The following is an 18,712-nucleotide window of genomic DNA, read 5'->3' as shown; positions in this document are numbered from 1 at the left end:
ATCAATTTCCTCAAAAGCTCACCTTGAACCTTGGGAGTTAAGATTTATCCCCACCCCCCTTACAGCAGATGTGTGAACAGGATAATGGCTATGTAGCACTCAGTCTGCTGGACCACAATATATTCCCACCACATAAACACTAGTCTAGTGGTGTTGTGTTGTCGCTGCGTAGATTTGCTACGACTGGTTGTTGTTGTTGTTTTTTAGAGTTTTTTAGAGTTGCTTTACAAAAGCCTTCCTAATCTCTTAGAGTAGGTATAGGGGAGAGGGCCATATCCCAGTGCTTACCATGCAGGAGGTCTCAGGTTCAAAACCATGACACGATGGCACTTTGTAGCTGAAAAATATATGGCAATGGTAACAGGTGGGCTCCCCTCAAGCTGAAAGACCAACACTGACTTCACAGCTCTTCTGTTTGCAATTACAGGCCTCGCAGTCATGCACTCCCAAAGCACCAATCAGTTGGATGTAGGAAACAACCCCCGTGTGGGTACCAAGCGCTACATGGCGCCAGAAGTCTTAGATGAAACCATCCAAGTTGACTGCTTTGACTCTTACAAACGGGTTGATATCTGGGCATTTGGACTGGTCCTTTGGGAAGTAGCCAGGCGTATGGTGAGCAATGGTGAGTATCTGTTCCTTTCTAGAATTAGTTGCATTAATCCACTGGCCACTAAAGGTGGAAAACATCTCTTGTATCTTCCTTAGTAGTAAGTGGTTTCAAGTTTTCTCTCCTGGTATTTGCGCCTTAAATTGCACTGAACTCCTACCTACTTCGCAGGATTTGGGCTGCCACTTTTCTTGACATGCCTCTCGCCCCCCCACCCTGCCCCATATACTATTTCAAATTGTGTACGTGTGTGAAAGTAGGTACTTTATGAATTCCAAGTCAAATTCCAATGTTCTTTATTACGTTCGCCGCCAACTGCATTAAAAAAAAAAGTGAGGTGGTATAAAGAAACTCATAGATCACAACAGATTTCTCAGCTTATGACAGTGAGTCAAAGCTGTTCAAATTACCCCACTTGCCTTTACAACATCTCTGTTTAAGCATTCATTCATTCATTCATTCATTCAGTTTCTATAGATGAAACTTAAACATGGGACCACATCGAGGCGTATCTTAAATGATCAGGAGGTGGGCAGCAAGTTCTGTAAGGGGAAAAACTGGTACTCTTCCAGATGTTTCGGACTACATCTCTCACCAGCCCCAGTCGGTAAACACTTTCCTTGATAATTAATATTTCACTGCTCAAGCTCTAAGTAAGGCAAGGAAATCCCCTTGGGGTTTCATGGAATCCCATGCCTGTGGCAGGGAGAATTCATCCCTACAGCAACATGGCTTAAGGAAGACTGCTTTGCCCTCCTACTGAGGCATGACCTAACAGCTGAATAATGGAGATGGATTTGCCATGGAGAAGACTCCTCTTTTCTTTTCTTTTTGGTAGCATCAGCTTTTTCTCTCTTTTTTTGGTAGCATCAGCACTAGTACTGGGTCGGTGGCATTTTAAACAATGTGTATGTACAATCTCAATTACCTATATGGCACAGGATTTCTTTGAAGTAAAGCTGTTTAAAGAAACAGTGTACTGAACCCTAAGGCATCGGTAGAAGTGAGAATACATTTTTAAGACCAATTGGAGCAGCACCCTATTGGAAAGTTCAAAAGTAGTATGTGGATCATTCTTACATGCTTATTGGCAGACATTTTGTTTTGCGGATGTGTGTAATAAGCTTTCAGTGATCACCTTTCTTAGCTCTTGGAACCCTTGGAGGGTTGTAAACTTGGGAGCCACATGCCAGAGGCAATGGATGTGACTCTTCCTTTGTACTGCTGGGCACATTCCAGCTACAGAAAAGTCAGAGGCCTCTCTACACTTGCACCTCTCCATCCTCTATCAAGGCAAGAAAGAGCCATGATCACAGTTCTTGCCAGGGACAAAAGCACTCAAGGAGAGCACCGAGCAAATCTTGTGAGTAGAGTGACCTCGGGAAAGGGAATGGCTTCGGTGGAGTTTTGAGGGCTGATCAGAGAGGCTTGGAGGGCTGGATTTGGCCCGCAGGAGTGAGTTTCCTCCCCCTATTTTAAAGTAGCAGCCAAGTATTGTGGAGCTGAAAACGGGATCGTTCTCTCTCCTAACAAGAGTTGCTGTTTTTTAAGTGTGTGATAGGTCAGTTTCTCCTCATTTCTTTGGAAATATTACAAGACATGCAGGAATCAGTACAGTTTGTTTCGCATTCAGTTGCTTAGTTTCATGTTCTGTCCTGTGTCTGTACAAGCGCACCAGTGGTTTTCCACCCAGATTCACCTCTGCCAGTCAAAAGAGCAGGCTTCCCAACTCAAGGCAGCCCCATTTGTCACTGAAGATGGTACCTGTTTTCAGCTAGCACTTTCCTTGCTTTTATGGAGGAAAGAGAACAAAGGTATACAGGGCACCTCATGACATTCAAGAGGTAATGGAAGCCTCAGCGCAGCAAGCCTGGTGAGCTGGGAGGAATACATGGAGAATATGTGGCTGACACAGTACCTGTCAATCTTGGATGGCCATTGTTTATTCTTACATTCATATCCCACCTTTCTTCCATTATGGAACATACATTTGTTTCCCAAGTGGTCTCCTATCCGGGCAATGATCTGACTTACATATCTTCAGAAAGGTGGTGACGTTCAGAGCATACCATACTTTGCTTCCAGACAGACAGACCATACTTTGCTTCCAGAAAAGTAGCCATAAGGTTGATGGTAGTCACGTATAGCCAGTCATCATTTTGCATGTTCCTTAATAGCACCTTGGCTTTAAAAGGTTCATTTTTCCCCCCACGGAAAGGTGAGTGAGTAGGGATTGAGTGGAACCTAGGACAAAATTCACCTGGAAGTTGCTGCCAGAACCTGTTGTGTGAAATGAACAAGGGGGAATTTCACATTGGTATGGGTCCTCCTAGAACCGTTAAATGACCAGTCTTCTTTTGTGCCTAACAAAATCAAAGAAACACTGTATCACCTATTGTTTATCTATACAGAACTCTCAAGTTTCCAAGTGATTTCTCAGAAACATGGTGAAGTTAGGGCAGGCATAGACAAACTCAGCCCTCCAGATGTTTTGGGACTACAACTCCCATCATCCCTGACCGCTGGTCATGTTAGCTAGGTATGATGGGAGTTGTAGTCCCAAAACATCTGGAGGGCCGAGTTTGCCTATGCCTGAGTTAGGGTGTGCATTGGATCCCAATGAATCAAGAACCCCTGAAACAATTTGTGGCATCTTGGAGGTGCGGACACTGCTGACAGGGAGGAAGTGACAGACAACAATCTATTAAAAGCAAAACCAAACCAGAATTTCCACCATGATTTTGGAAACTTCAGAAGAGGCACTCAGACTGCTGCTGCCTTTTTAGTCCAGGGGTCAGCTCCTCTTGTTCCTTCTCGCTATCTAAGCATACCAGGACTAGAATTCATATCCTCTCATCTCCTGCAACACAGGTTAGAATTGTTGAGCATTAAGTTCTCTGTTTATTACTGGTTTTATGGATTATATTTCATTAGTTCAAAGACATTTCTCTTTAAATATAATCCATTTTATTCTGGTTGAATAGAAGGAAACTATGGCAGGGTTCATTATGACAGTGTTATGACAGTGTAGATCAGAGGTTATGGTGACTTTCTTCAGTAGGTCTGGTGCCAGAAGCAGCCCCATAGGAGCCTTAAAACTTTGGCTTTGTTAATTGTATTTTTTAAAAACACACACCAAAAAAAACACATTGGAGTAAAAGCCAAACAGCTTCTTCTTCTACTGTAATACAGTAAACAAGAAAGCTTAAAATATGCATAGGAATATTCAGTTGTATAAATGCAAGTCTCTGTTAGCGGGGATTGTGAACCCATGTCTGATGGGCCTTATCTGCCTGCCAAGCCACTTCCTTCTTCTTTAGTGATCACTCGTAACTGAGTAAGATTGTCTTCCATGAACACAGTCTTCACAGTGAGTCCGTAAGTGACTGTGGAGGCCAATTCTGGATCAGCACGTCCCTCCACAGTGGGGACATAGGTTTCGAGCATCTTCAAAGCCCATGACACCTTTGGTAACGGCTATCCTCCAACTGGAGTGCTCGCAGGCCAGTGTTTCCCAATTTCCAGTGTTTATACTACATTTGGGACGCGGGTGGTGCTGTGGGTTAAACCACAGAGCGTAGGACTTGCCAATCGGAAGGTCGGCGGTTTGAATCCCTGCGATAGGGTGAGCTCCCATTGTCTGGTCCCTGCTGCTGCCAACCTAGCAGTTCAAAAGCACGTCAAAGTGCAAGTAGATAAATAGGTACCACTCTGGTGGGAAGGTAAACGACGTTTCTGTGTGCTGCTCTGGTTCGCCAGGAGCGGCTTAGTCATGCTGGCCACATGACCCGGAAGCTGTACATCAGCTCCCTCGGCCAATAAAGCGAGATGAGCGCTGCAACCCCAGAGTCGGTCACGACTGGACCTAATGGTTAGGGGTCCCTTTACCTTTAATACTGCATTTTAAAAGATTTGCCTTAAGAGAGTCTTTAAACCTCTTTTGTTGACCACCAGCATTACGCTTTCCATTTTTAAGTTTGGAATAGAGAAGTTGCTTTGGAAGATGATAATTAGGCATCTGAACAACGTGATCAGTCCAACGAAGTTGATGTTGAAGAATAATTGATTCTACACTGGTGAACTTTGCTTCTTCCAGTACACTGGCATTAGTTCGCCTGTCTTCCCAAGTGATATATTAAAATTTTCAGAGATGGAATCTTTCGAGGAGTTGGAGATGGTGTTTATAAGTGGTCCATGTTTCACAAGCATACAGTAAGGTTGATAGTACAATAGCTTTGTAAACAAGCATTTTGGTATCCCTATGAATGTCCCAGTCCTCAAACACACTGCACTTCAGTTGGGAGAAAGCTGCACTTGTCGAGCTCAGGCAGTACTGGATTTTGTCATCAATGTCGGTCCTTGTGGAAAGATAATTGCCCAGGTAGGAGAAATGATTGACACTTTCCAACATTACACCATTTAGTTGGATTTGTGTTGCTGCAGAGGGGTTGTTTTGTGCTTGTTGGTGCAGCACTTTGGTTTTTTGGATGCTGAGCGAAAGGCCAAGCTTTATTAAGTTTTACAGAAAATTAACAATCCACAAAAAACACAGAAACAACAAACATCAAAAATACAAACAAAAACAAGAAATCATAAAGAGAAAAGAAAAAAAGTAAAAAAAAGAACTCTTTTTCATTTTAATAACCTTCAAAACCTTATTTTCCTTACTTCCTCCCGCCTTCCCTTCTTGTATTCCACTTTAAAAAAATTTCCCAGCAGGCTCATTCATATTTGTTTTCATCCTTTATCCTTCCCTTTATACTCTTACTTATCTTAATCACTAGAACCCCTTCATTTCATTTACAATGCCCTTAGCATTCATAAATTTTACAATGTTTTTGTAGATAAGCTTTAAACTTCTTCCAATCTTCTTCCACCAACTCTTCTCCTTGATCTCTGATTCTGCCGGTCATTTCTGCCAGTTCCATATAGTCTATTACTTGTATCTGCCATTCTTCCAGGGTGGGTAGATCTTGTGTCTTCCAGTGTTTTGCGATGAGTATTCTTGCTGCTGCAGTAGCATACATAAAAAAGGTTCTATCCTTTTTGGCACCAATTGGCTGACCATGCCCAGGAGGAAGGCCTCTGGTTTCTTTAAGAAAGTATATTTAAATACCTTTTTCAGTTCATTATAGATCATTTCCCAGAAAGCCTTAATCCTTGGGCAGGCCCACCAAAGGTGAAAGAAAGTTCCTTCCATTTCTTTACATTTCCAACATTTATTATCGGGCAAGTGATAGATTTTTGCTAGCTTGACTGGGGTCATGTACCACCTATAGATCATTTTCATAATATTCTCTCTTAAGGCATTACATGCCGTAAATTTCAAACCGGTGGTCCACAACCGTTCCCAGTCAGCAAACATAATGTTATGACCAATATCTTGTGCCCATTTTATCATAGCAGATTTAACCGTTTCATCCTCAGTATTCCATTTCAACAGCAAGTTATACATTCTCGACAGTACCTTAGCACTGGGTTCTAGCAATTCTGTTTCCAACTTCGATTTTTCCACCTGGAAGCCATTTTTCCACCTGGAAGCCATTAAGTTTTTTCAAGGCTTTAGCCTCCATTGGAGAAAGCCACCTTGGGGTTTTATTCTCCAAAAGATCTTTATATCTGACCCAGACATTAAACAACGCTTTCCTGACAATATGGTTTTTGAACGACTTTTGTACTTTATCCTTACCATACCACAAATATGCATGCCATCCAAAAGCATTATCATATCCTTCCAAATCAAGGATGTCTGTGTTCTCAAGAAGTAGCCATTCCTTCAGCCAGCAGAAAGCTGCCGCCTCATAATATAGTTTAAAGTCCGGCAGGGCAAACCCCCCTCTCTCCTTCGCATCAGTAAGAATTTTATATTTAATTCTGGGCTTTTTGCCCTGCCAGACAAATCTAGAGATTTCTTTTTGCCACTTCTTGAAACAATCCATCTTGTCAATTATCTGTAACGATTGAAACAGAAACAATAATCTTGGCAATACATTCATTTTGATAACTGCTATTCTACCCAGCAAGGATAACTTTAAGTTTGTCCACATTTCAAGATCTTTTCTCACTTCAGACCAACACTTTTCATAGTTGTCTTTAAATAAATTAACATTCTTTGAAGTCATGTTCACCCCTAGGTATTTTGTTTTTTTACCACTGTTAAACCTGTTTCTCCCTGAAACCTTTCCTTCTCCATTTGTGTTAAATTCTTCTCTAAAACCATAGTTTTTAATTTATTAAGTTTAAACCCTGCCACCTGACCAAACTCTTGTATTAATTCCAAAGCTCTTCTAGTACTAGGGATTGGCTCCTGTAATGTCAAAACTAGGTCATCTGCATAGGCTTTTAGTTTGTAATGTTTAGCTCCGACCTGTATACCTTGAATCTGTTGGTCCCTTCTAATCATGTTCAGCAATATCTCCAGGACTGAAATAAAAAGTAGAGGGGAAATTGGGCAGCCTTGTCGTGTCCCTTTCTCTATCTTAACTTCTTCTGTAACTGCATTGTTCACTATTAATTTTGCCTTTTGTTCCGAATAAATCGCCCCTATACCGTTTCCAAACCTTTCTCCCACCCCCATCCCTTGCAGGTTTTTCTTCATGAAACTCCAAGAAATATTATCAAAGGCTTTCTCAGCATCAATAAATATCAATACTGCTTTTGTATTAATATTAACTTGTAGTTTTTCCAAGATATCAATTAAGTTCCTTGTGTTATTTGACATATGTCTACCTGGAAGAAAGCCTGCTTGGTCTTTATGTATAATTCCTACCAAAACTTTTTAAAATCTTTTAGCTAAAATGTCTGCAAAAAATTTATAATCCACGTTAAGTAGGGATATGAGGCGGTAGTTCTTAAGCTGTGTCTTTTCTGCTTCATTTTTCGGTATAAGCGTGATATAAGCATCTTTCCACGACTCCGGCGCTCTTTTCCCCTCCATGATTTCATTGCAAACCTCCATTAATGGTTGAATTAAATAGTCTTTCATTACTTTATAAAATTTGGAGGAAAGCCCATCTGGGCCTGGAGACTTGCCAAGTTGCAGGTTCTTAATGGCACCTTCAACCTCCTTTTCAGAAATTTTATCATTCAGTATTAATTTGTTCTCTTGGGAAATATTTTGTAATCCATTTGTTTCTAAAAATTCATCGATCTTGGTCTCATTCTGTGGCCCTTGTGCATACAATTGTTTAAAATATCTCTGGAAACAGTCTTTAATCTCCTGTGGGTTTTGTACATTCCTTCCATTTACTTCAATATTAGTCACAGTATTTAATTTTTGTCTTTTCTTCAGCTGCCATGCTAGCAGCCTTCCACACTTATTAGCCGATTCAAAAGTTCTTTGTCTTCCATTCTATGTCCTGATTTACCAATTTCAAATATTGTGCCTGATATAGTTTAATTTCTCGCAGGATCTCCTGTGACTTTGGTTTAATCCTTAGTCTCTTCTCTCCTTCTCCAATTTTCTCTCAAATCTTTCCCTTTCTTTCTTCTTGAAGTCTCCTCTTTAAGGCATTTTGCTGGATCAGAAAACCTCTCATAACCGCTTTACTCGCATCCCAGATTATTCTTTTTTCCACAGTTGTCTTCAAATTTATTTCAAAATAATCTTTCATGATTTTTTTGGGCCTTCTTAATAGTTTCAGAGTCTCTAAATAAGGTGTCATTCATTCTCCATCTAAAGGAACCAATCGGTGTTAATTTCATATCCATTTTCACAGGATTATGGTCGGAGCAAGTTTTTGGGCAGATTTCCACCTTCCGAATCTTAGGTGCCATCCCTCTTGTAATCCAGATTTGGTCAATTCTTGTCCAAGTCATATTGGCTTCAGAGAAGAAGGTCCCCTCTCTACCTAGGGGGTTCTTGGTTCTCCAAATGTCAATCAAGTCCATATTGTCTGTCAATTCAAAAAAAGTCTTTGGTAGCCTTCCATCTTTTGTGACTACCTGTCTTTCAGATTTGTCCATGTTTGTTGACACAACTCCATTCATATCTCCCATCAAAATGATGTTCTGGTCCATGTAGTCCAGCAGCGTCTCATGCAGTTTCTTATAAAAGTCTGATTTTCCCTCATTAGGTGCATAGACTCCAATTATTAATACTTTTTCTCCATATAATTGTATTTCAATTGCAATAAATCGTCCATGTTCATCTTTAAAAAGAAATTTTGGTGTCAGTTTCTCTTTTGCGTATATCACAACTCCTCTTTTTTTAACTTTGTCCGATGAGATAAATTCTTGACCTAGTCTCTTATTTATCAATAATTTCCTGTGGAGTCTAGTTATATGTGTTTCTTGTAAACAAATCAAATCCAATTGTTCCTTTTTTAACATGTGAAAAATTCTCTTCCTCTTGCTAGGGGAGTTGAGACCCCGAATGTTCCAAGTTAGCATCTGCAGAGACATGTTGTGGTTATTGTAGAGTTCCTCCGACTGCTCCTAAAAGTTGTTCTTCTTCTGATGGTTGTGTCTCTTTCTCTAGCCGATCCAACCCCAGGGGGTGCCTATCCAAGTCAGGTGGTCCCAATCCTAGTGCCTCCAAGTCTTTTGTTCTTGCCTCCCTTCGTAGTTCTTCACCGAAGTCTTTCAGGAAACTCACTTTATCTTCCTTCGATCTTATCCGGAGGCGGCGCCTATCGGCAATGGCGGATTCCCTCTAACCGGAGGGAGAAGCTCTGTAGAAATCGGGTCCACCGCTGCAGCGAAGCGGAGGACCCTCAAAAAACCCGCAGGCGGGAGAAGCCTGGGGCCATGGGACTCAGTGGGCACGCGGAGCGCACCCCGAACTGTCAAAGGAGCTCTGTAAAGAGCTCCGGAGCAGAGCGGGGTTGCGCTGTGCTGGGAGTCGATCGCTACTTCTGTGGAGTGAAGCTGCATAGCAGTTGCCGGAGAGCGCTGACCTTTTTCCTGTGAACATCGAACTGAAACATCTACCCGTGAGTAAGACCGGGGGAATTTTGAAAGGATCAAAGGAAAGGACTTAAAACAAGTAAACTAGGAATTTGACTTTGACTTTGACACTTTGATCCTGGACTTTGATCTTGAATTTGAACCTGAAATCGGCAAAGTTTAAACAGGAAGCCCGCTTTGCCGACCTGTAGACAGCCTAAAAGCAAGGGACAAAGGAGCTGGAACCATAGAAATTGACTTATTATAAAGAGCTAAATCTCATTGCCTGACAGAAGAGCCCCCCCCCCCCCAAAGGAAAGGGGGGGATAGAACCCACCACTCAATCTTTGACTTCGGTCTGCCTTAAGTAATTGAAAGGTCACTCTGAATGCACATTGTAATTATTACAGCAGACCTCTGCAAAAGAATGGCAACTTTTTGGGACTATTTGAGCTTGTAACTGTTGCTATCTGTGTAACATCAATATACTTATGAAGATACTGTTTTATAGTGGCCATCCATGAAACATTTTGCTACTCTGCTCCCCTAGAGGTACTTTGTGTTATAGCTGGGGATTTTCCACTGCAGCTGTCTTTTCATTATTGCTGAGAAATAAACCTGGGAGCTGTGAGAACTGTGTGAGTGACCTTGACTCCTTGAGGCGCAGGAATGGACCAAGACAAATCACAAGATAAGGCTCAGGAGAAGGCGCAAGAGAAAGCTATAAAATATAAAACCAGACAACAGCAGCAATTGCTGACACAGCAACAACAACATTACAGAAGACCATCTCTAACAGGCCTTTCTGCCCCACAAGTCACAGAAAGAGAAGAAGCTAAAGGAGCAGGACCAGTAGGATCAGACTCTGCAACATTGGACAAGATCCTCTCAGCTTTACAAAATTTGACAGCCTAGATAGATTTAAATACTTCAACTATTAAAGACCTTGGACAAAAAGTGAATGACGTGGGACAGAAAGTGAACTCCAACACCCAGGCAATTGACAGGCTACTGCAGGAATCCAAGGAGACAAAACAGACAGCAGAGGAAGCGAAAGAGAGGATTTTGGCGGTAGAGGAAAAAATACCGCCAATCAATAGAAGATTGGATGACTACAAGGCACAATTCTCTTTGATTGAACTTAAGGAAAAGCAGGCCAATCTGAGAATAAGAGCAGTCCCAGAAACAGAGGAAGGAGAACTAATAGAGTTCCTCACATTGGAGTTTGAGACTTTCTGGGGCCTGGACCCTGAAGAAATTAAGATAGTGAGTGCCTTTCGCCTGGGAAGGGTCAAAAGGAAGAACAGGGCGAGGGACTGCTTAATTTCGTTAAGATCAAAAGAAGAAAGAGATAAAATACGGAGCCTACATTACCAGAAAGCACTTGAGATTGGGAGTGAGAGAATTGAAATTTTTAAAGACATCCCAAAATACCTACTAGATCTTAGAACCAACTACAGTGACTTGGTTGACCTACTAAGGAAGAACAACATTTTGTTCAGGTGGGAATTCCCGCAAGGCCTCTCGCTTGCATTCAAAGGAACAAAAGGCCAAGCTTTTCATTAGCTTCTGCGAAGATATTTAGGATGGTTTGGAGGTCATCCTCTGAGTGTGCACACACTATGTTGTCACCAGCATACTGAAGCTCTATGAAGGAAGTTATGGTAATCTTACTCTTTGCTTTCAGCCTACTCAGATTAAAGAGCTTTCCATCTGTTCAATGTATGATTTCCACTCCTGTGGGGAGTTTCCCTTCAACAAAATGTAGGATCATGGCAATGAAAATGATAAATAGAGTTGGGGCAATAACACAACCCTGTTTAACACCTGATCCCACTGTGACTGGTCCACTTTGAGAGCCGTTGTTATCTGCGATTGTTGCTGCCATGTTATCATGGAGGAGCCAAATGATGTTCACAACTTTATCTGGGCAGCCGATTTTCAGAAGGACAGTCCACAGGTCATTATGATTTACAGTGTTGAAGGCCATAGAGAGAGTGATAATTTTGGCATCTCTAAAGTCTGCTGGGATCTCCCCTCTCTCTCCCATATTTTCGATGACCTTGTGAAGTTGTGTAAGTTCAGTTTTGCCCACTTTGAGGTATCCCATCAGATCCTCTGGCTTTGTTGTTTCTCATTTGGTTAATAGCAGTACACAACTCTCCCAGATTTGGAGATTCTGCAAGCTCATCTCCAATTTGTTTTTGTGGAATTTGTGAGGGGACCTCAGCAGCTACAGGGGAGTTGTGGTTAAGGAGATGATGGTAATGTTCTTTCCAGCACAGTGCAATAGCTTCTTTATCATTTAGAAGTGTGGTACCATCTCTTGAGTGTAGGAGGCATATGCCATGATTTATTGTCCCATAGATGGTCATTGTGGCTTTAAAGAAACTCTGTGCATCATGAGTGTCAGCTAAATGCTGGATTACTTGAGCTTTTTTTTACCCTCCAAGTGTTCTTTAGTTCTCTGGTTCTTCTTTGAACCTCAGCCTTAGCGCTGGCATAAGTTTTATTCTTAGTGGCACAGTTTCTATCTCTTTGCCAGATCTGAAAGGCCTTCCTTTTCTTGTCAATAATGCGTTCAATCTCACTGTCATTCTCATCAAACCTGTCCTGGTGTTTCTTGGTTTGGTATCTAATAGTTTGTTCACAGGCTGCAATAATGGATGTTCTTAGCTTGGTCCACTGTTCCTCGATGTTGTCAGGGAACTCCAAAAGCAGATAGATGGTCCTTAAGAGTCGTTTGGAAGCAATCTCACTTAATAGGATCTTGAAGGGTTTGAGTGTTCATTTTGTGCCTTGGTTTCCTTCCTTGAAGCCTGCATCGAGGTATAATCTTGATAGTCATTGTGGAACATATTAATTGGTGATCTGTTCAGCAGTCGTCAGCACTCGTACTAGCAAAATCAGGCATATTTTCTCATCTTTGCAAAGGGGTACCTTTTCTCCCTCTGGTAAAATACCACTGCTAGGAGGTCTTTCTGATCAGGAGAAAGGAAGGACAGCTAGAAGCGGATTAGTTTAGATGCCAGCATGAATGCCCAAGAATGGGATTAATGTGTGGCCAATTGAAGTTAAAATAAATACGTAAGGATTTTTATGAGCTAAATTAAATGCAGAAATAATTTCTGAACATCACCGCTAGGCTTTAAAGAGAGTACCTTCTGTTGTTGTTTAGTCGTGTCCGACTCTTCGTGACCCCATGGACCAGAGCACGCCAGGCACTTCTGTCTTCCACTGCCTCCCGCAGTTTGGTCAGACTCATGCTGGTAGCTTTGAGAACACTAGCCAACCATCTCATCCTCTGTCGTCCCCTTCTCCTTGTGCCCTCCATCTAGAGTACCTTCTAGATTTCTACAATTTTCTGTCAGAAGTGTTGCAACCCAGATAGATTGGCGGGGTGTAAATAATAAAATTATTATTATTATATAAACAAGTCAGAAGCAGGAAGAGAGGCTTCTCTTGGCTGAGGATTTGGCATACGTAGGTGAACCTAAGGGGCAAGGGAAGTTGGTGAAAAGGAGAGAAAAATGCCATGAACCTTGCGCCTTAGTGCAGCTGGCAGCTGAATATGAGTGTTGGCATAGATACATGTGGCCTCACTGACCTGGCAGAAACGTGACTTATGTTGTATGTGCACTGCAATGCTGGGTGGAGTTGCTGGTGGGGACACCAGGGGTCACCACCAGCTCTTGCCAGGTCCCTACTCTTGGGGATTTTATTTACATGTATTGCCTATCCTATCCTGTGGACTTGTCAAAAATGATAGACGAGCCATTGTCCCCAAAGGACTCTTCAGTAAGGCAGTAGATACAAAAGGCTGGCGAAGGAAGAGGCATTTAGAAGGAATTAATGCAGACTTGGTTAACCGTAAAAGAAAATTTCTATGCATTAGTGTCAAGTGTATTTACAACAGCATCTGATGTTACAGGTGTGAAGGTCATTTTGTTGTCTTGGTGGGCAAGAACATCATTAACCTGTTCGGGCAAGTTTTAATGTTTGATGTTTTTAATATTTGATGTTTTATTGTGTTTTTAATATTCTGTTGGGAGCTGCGCAGATTGGCTGGGGCAACTCAGTCAGACGGGCAGCATATAAATCATCATATTAATCAGCATTCCCTCTACTACTTTTTCTGATTCTCAGGTAGAACCTTGTGAGTCTAGATTTGCCAGATGTCCAGGTTTTATTGGGAAATAAAGCTTTGTGCCCCCCTTCCCCACATACGAATGAATGTTCTTTCAGTGGCAAAAATTTTCAGCATCAAGTTATAAACAGACAAAAGAAATCCTAACACATGCACAAATCGTTATTGCTGAACTGTGTTAACAAATAGTTGTCAATATAGAGTATATAATGAATGATCCAATGTGCTAATTTCTTCTCTGTTGTTACTGATTTCCCCCCTATAATAAATCTCAATCCTGTCCTTTCTTTCAAAGGATCCCTGGAAGCAAATAAACAAAGTAGTATTTTTTTAAAAAAATATGTCTGTCTGTCTGTCTGCATGTCTAGCCTGTTTTCTTAAATGTAGATGGAGCAAAATATCACTCAAAGGGACATTTCTGAATTCCTTCCTGGATTAATCGCCAAGTTTTTTTTCTCTTTCCTTAATAGTATGACATACAATGACTTACTCATAGGAGGTTCAAAATAACTAAGGTGCTTTTAAATTGGAATACTGTAGGTAGGCATTTTATTTTTGTTTCCCAAGTAGTATCCAAGATACCCTGGTTTAATTTTATGGTTGAATCACACAGTGCAAAATAAATCTCGTATTTGCTGCCAGCATACCAATGAAACTCATCTTGATACTTGGAAGATGGTTTTAAACAGGTTTTTAGGGACGCCTGATGCCTGGCATAGAACTGGGGTTCATTCTATTGTTTTCTAAATGACTGCCCCATCCCATTCTGACTCTCCACAGGCCCTGTGTTGTCTAGTGTGGATTTAGGAGCATATGTGTACTGTACTGGAATCTTGAGTTCTTGTGTTCTTTCTCCCCCCCCCCACCTCCCCTCTGTCTCCAGATTATTTACCAAGACACTTCAGCCTTGTTTGTGACTGTATTTGCCTTCTGTACATATGTTTTTCTTTGCAGAGTAAGGAACTGCATTCTAACCCACAGGGAGAACTGGCTGATTAATGTCTTGATTGTATTGTGCTATTAGAAATTCATTTCATAATATCGGTGAGATGTCACAAGGACTTAGCTTTGGCTAAGGCTCCGTGCTATGTAATAATGCACTGAACTTTGTCTTGCTAATGAAGATTCTGAAACGTATCGATGCAACTACAGGATCTATGTTGTGTTTTGGCCTTAGGTATTGTCGAAGACTACAAACCTCCATTTTATGACGTAGTGCCTAATGACCCCAGCTTTGAAGACATGAGAAAAGTGGTCTGTGTGGATCAGCAGAGGCCAAACATTCCCAACAGATGGTTTTCAGATCCTGTAAGTGCCCAGCCCATCACATCCTGCCATATTTCTTATAGATCATCCTTTAAAAAACAAAACGACGTCTGCTGTTGTGTTCCTAAACATTGGGGATCCATATGTGATTGGGCTACAACTCCCATCATCTCCAGTCAGCTTAGCCAGAGGTCAGGCATGATGGCAGTTGTAGTCCAGTAACATCTAAGAACTCAAGGTTGAAGAACATTTGTGTATTCCTAAAAGGCAATGTATGTGCCCTTAAGAATGGGTATACTCTTAAGGGACACGGCTTAAGGGACATGGGGTGCATGGTCACAAAAATTAATCCTTGCCCTGAGAACAGCTATTATTTTTCTCAGGGTGGGGTGGGGGCTAACTCTACGTAATAGTGATGCCAAATCATTGTTAAGCTTCAATGACTATAGAAGGGGGTGGGAACCTTTTTGGCCTTGTAGGTGATGTTTGACAGGTGTGTGGGAGTGCTCATCTGCCACTCAGACAATGTCAGTATGACACAAGAATGACAGGTGGGCTGGCCCGCCTACTGCTCAAAGCTTTGCCTCCCCTCTCCCCTTCCCTGCTACAGCAGGAAAACAATGTGCTTTGAGGCTACATAGTGCACACAGCTAAGGTTTCTGAACCCTGGTATCTCATGTCCTAGTCCAGGCATAGGCAAACTCCGGCCCTCCAGATGCCTGGGACTACAATTCCCATCATCCCTAGCTAACAGGAGCAGTGGTCAGGGATGATGGGAATTGTAGTCCCAAACATCTGGAGGGCCGGAATTTGTCTATGCCCTGGGGTTGAGTCTTGCTGCCTTGCCTGTAAGAGCCTATTTCCTGCTGGGAACAGGGATTTCCAGCCATGCAAGATTAATCATGCCCTCTAGCCCATCAGCTGACATAATCACTCACATCACCTGGTTGGTTGGTTGGTGGGTATGGTTTGCAGAAAACTGCTTTGCATGTTCATTTGGACCCCTTGGCAGGCCAAGAATGACCCAGGACTGGTTGTTCCCCACCTTTGGACTACAGATTGGTGTGGTGTCTGAAATGACCTTTTATAGATTCTTGAAGTCTACTGAGATTTGCATGGACAGCGTTTCAAAACTTGATCTGATCTGAATACCCATCTACCTTTCCTTTTCAGACGTTAACTTCCCTTGCCAAGTTGATGAAAGAATGCTGGTACCACAATCCATCAGCCAGATTAACAGCGCTGCGTATTAAAAAGACTTTGACCAAAATCGACAATTCCTTAGATAAGCTCAAAGCTGACTGTTGATAACCAACACCTGATGCTGACAGGACATCATGGCTTGTGTCCAGCATGGAAGAATGGCTTGATGAACTCTAGGATCCGGCCACAAGTGGCTTCAAACAGAGGCAGAGTTGTTTACCTAACCAGCCATTGAAAAGGAAATAGACCCATGTGAGCCTTAATTGGTGACTGTCGATGGTATTTTACAAATGGCCAATCTGTAAAGACTTAATGCTGAATCTATGGTGGCCTATGGAAGGAAGGAAGGAAAGAAGAGAAGTCCTAAGACAAAACTGGGGCATTAAAACCATGGCTTTTTTTTATTATTATTTCATGAAAAGAAAGAAAAAGGAAAGTGTCTCCTTGTCTCGCTCCCAAGTGGAAGTGGTCAATTCGAATCAGCAATATTGCCTGCGCTTCTCTTTATTGCACTAGGGATTCCTTGCATTCCTTACTTGCACTGTTACGGTTTAATTTGAAAGACATGACTTGCCAAAAATATGATTGGCCCTGTACTCGTTGATATGTTTTTTTAAAAAATAATAATAATGGGAAATCCAATTTGGGAAATTGAACTTGTAACTGACTCTTTTTATTATTATTTTAAAGCTGCATTTTACATATGTGTACCGTTTACAATAATGCTGGACGCTAGGAATTATTGTTTATATGGAAACTGCGAACTTTTATTTATTATTAGTGCACTTAACAGTTTTAAAATACTGAGGAAAGTGCGAATAGTTAAAAGCTTATTTTTATGTGGCTTCTATCATTTATTTCTTACAGACGTATTTTTTTTTGGGGGGGGGGAGGTTTAATACGGTATGACCTGAAATGGTCCTTCTCCCTGCCCCCCCCCGTATTATCAGTTATACACTTTAATCACCTTTTTTAAAGTGCTTCACATTTTATATGCGTGTGGTCTGTAACATATATTTTTCAGTTCAAAATAAGCGGAACATTTATATATAAATATTATATAGATATATATCTCTCTCTTAAATATAAAGCCATTATCCAAATGATGCCACATCTAGTACCTTATTGTTCCTAGAGAAAGGGGAGCAGCAGAAGAAAATGGCAGAATGGTAGGCCATGGATCGTATTATGGGAAAGTGCATTTTTCTTCTTCTAAGCTATATACGTAATGTGCATATGAACTCTACCGGGGCGGGGAGAAAGCTATTTTTTAAATTTTACTTCCTTTTTTTGTATTTAGCAGTTATTTGTATAAATGACATAGAATATTTTCAAGTCAAATGGAAAGAAAATGTCCCCTCGTTCTGTTAGTGCCTCTTGTGGTTCGAGGTAAACGCCGTAAAGTTTTGCATCACCAGCGTATATCTACTGATTATCTTCTCCCTGCCTTTGCTGTTTCTGCAAGTCAGAAGCAGTGTCAACAAACTGGTGGTGTAGGACAGAACGCCACTGAAAAACACCAGAGAGATGCTTCATAAAGGTGATGCTGATGTTGGGATGCCGGGCAGTTGTTGTTGGGGAGGTGGGGTCTGTGCTGGAGCAATGACCTTGCAAGGACACAAATTATTGTGTGATGATGTATGAACAAATCAGATCATGCTGTTCTGACCGTGGTGTTTTTTGTTTTTTAAAAAATAATAATCTTGAGTTTCCTGAGTAAAGAGTTTTGATCTGAGTGCCTTGCCTTATAACTGTGTAGCTGTTCTCCCTGTGGAGCCCTCATAGAGAAAATGATGGATGCTGAATGTAAGTGGCTGTCCTAACAACCGTTAAACCAGCACGATGCCTCAAGCTTAGGAAACGAGCTGAATGGACTTTGTTCCAAACGAGACAGGGCCCTGTTGTAGCTTCCATTTCCCCCGTTCTCCTTCAGATTGCTTTACGAAAGCTCTTTTGGGAGAAGCGTTGTAAGAGCTTTGATTTGTGCGCCTTTGCTCTATGGAACACTGCTGCGCCTGTCACTGAATACAGGGGGCGGGAGGATATGGGGTTGTTTCCAACTCGGTTCTTCTTAGAGTTGGACCCATTGAACTTGATGGAACTCAGTCATGTTCTTAGTTTCAGCGGGTCTACTCTGAGCATGTCTAACACTGGCTGCAAACCATGGCCCCTCTTCTGAGACGGGGTTAGGTGTGCCATGATTTGCTGGGCTGGAAACTGAATCGGTAATATGATCTGGTCACACGTTGCGAAGAAATGCTGGGAAGAGTCTGTGTTTGGATGCATTTGTCCCTAAGGTTTCCAGGGTGTTGAGATGAAGTTTGGTATTTGCTTGGAGAATGATGGCTTGCCACAAAAAGTTTCATCCTACTAAAAATAAATAAATGATGGTAAGGAAACTGGGGGCGGGTCGAGAGAAGAGAAAAAAAATCTCCTCCTGTCTGGTTAATCAGAGTGAACTTTTCCATGTGTTGGTGGGTGGGCCAGACTGCCTATCTATATTTAAAAAGCAAACTTCTAGTTCTTTTACCATTTGTATGGTTAATTTGAAATAACCTAATTTGTGAATCTCTTCTTAATGATGAGGTCCTCTTTTAACA

The 18,712-nt window shown here is 41.7% G+C and overlaps 1 protein-coding gene across 2 annotated transcripts in view; it reads left to right on the top strand.

The window, feature by feature from the left end:
• The window catches only part of ACVR1 (activin A receptor type 1), an 81,132-nt gene extending 63,285 nt beyond the window's left edge, over positions 1–17,847 (top strand). For both annotated transcript variants that reach the window (XM_081872297.1, XM_081872298.1), the window contains exons 8-10: positions 428–625; positions 14,821–14,951; positions 16,083–17,847. In XM_081872297.1, the coding sequence (XP_081728423.1) occupies positions 428–625; positions 14,821–14,951; positions 16,083–16,217 (464 nt within the window). In that variant the 3' untranslated portion in view covers positions 16,218–17,847. The remainder of the gene's footprint in view (positions 1–427; positions 626–14,820; positions 14,952–16,082) is intronic.
• The last annotated feature ends 865 nt before the right edge of the window (positions 17,848–18,712 follow it).

Source organism: Podarcis erhardii (genome assembly GCF_964252035.2).
Source record: "Podarcis erhardii genome assembly, chromosome: 1".
In the NCBI taxonomy this organism is placed as follows: domain Eukaryota; kingdom Metazoa; phylum Chordata; class Lepidosauria; order Squamata; family Lacertidae; genus Podarcis; species Podarcis erhardii.
The sequence above is the reverse complement of the archived record's forward strand: the minus strand, read 5'-3'. Positions and strand labels throughout refer to the sequence as shown.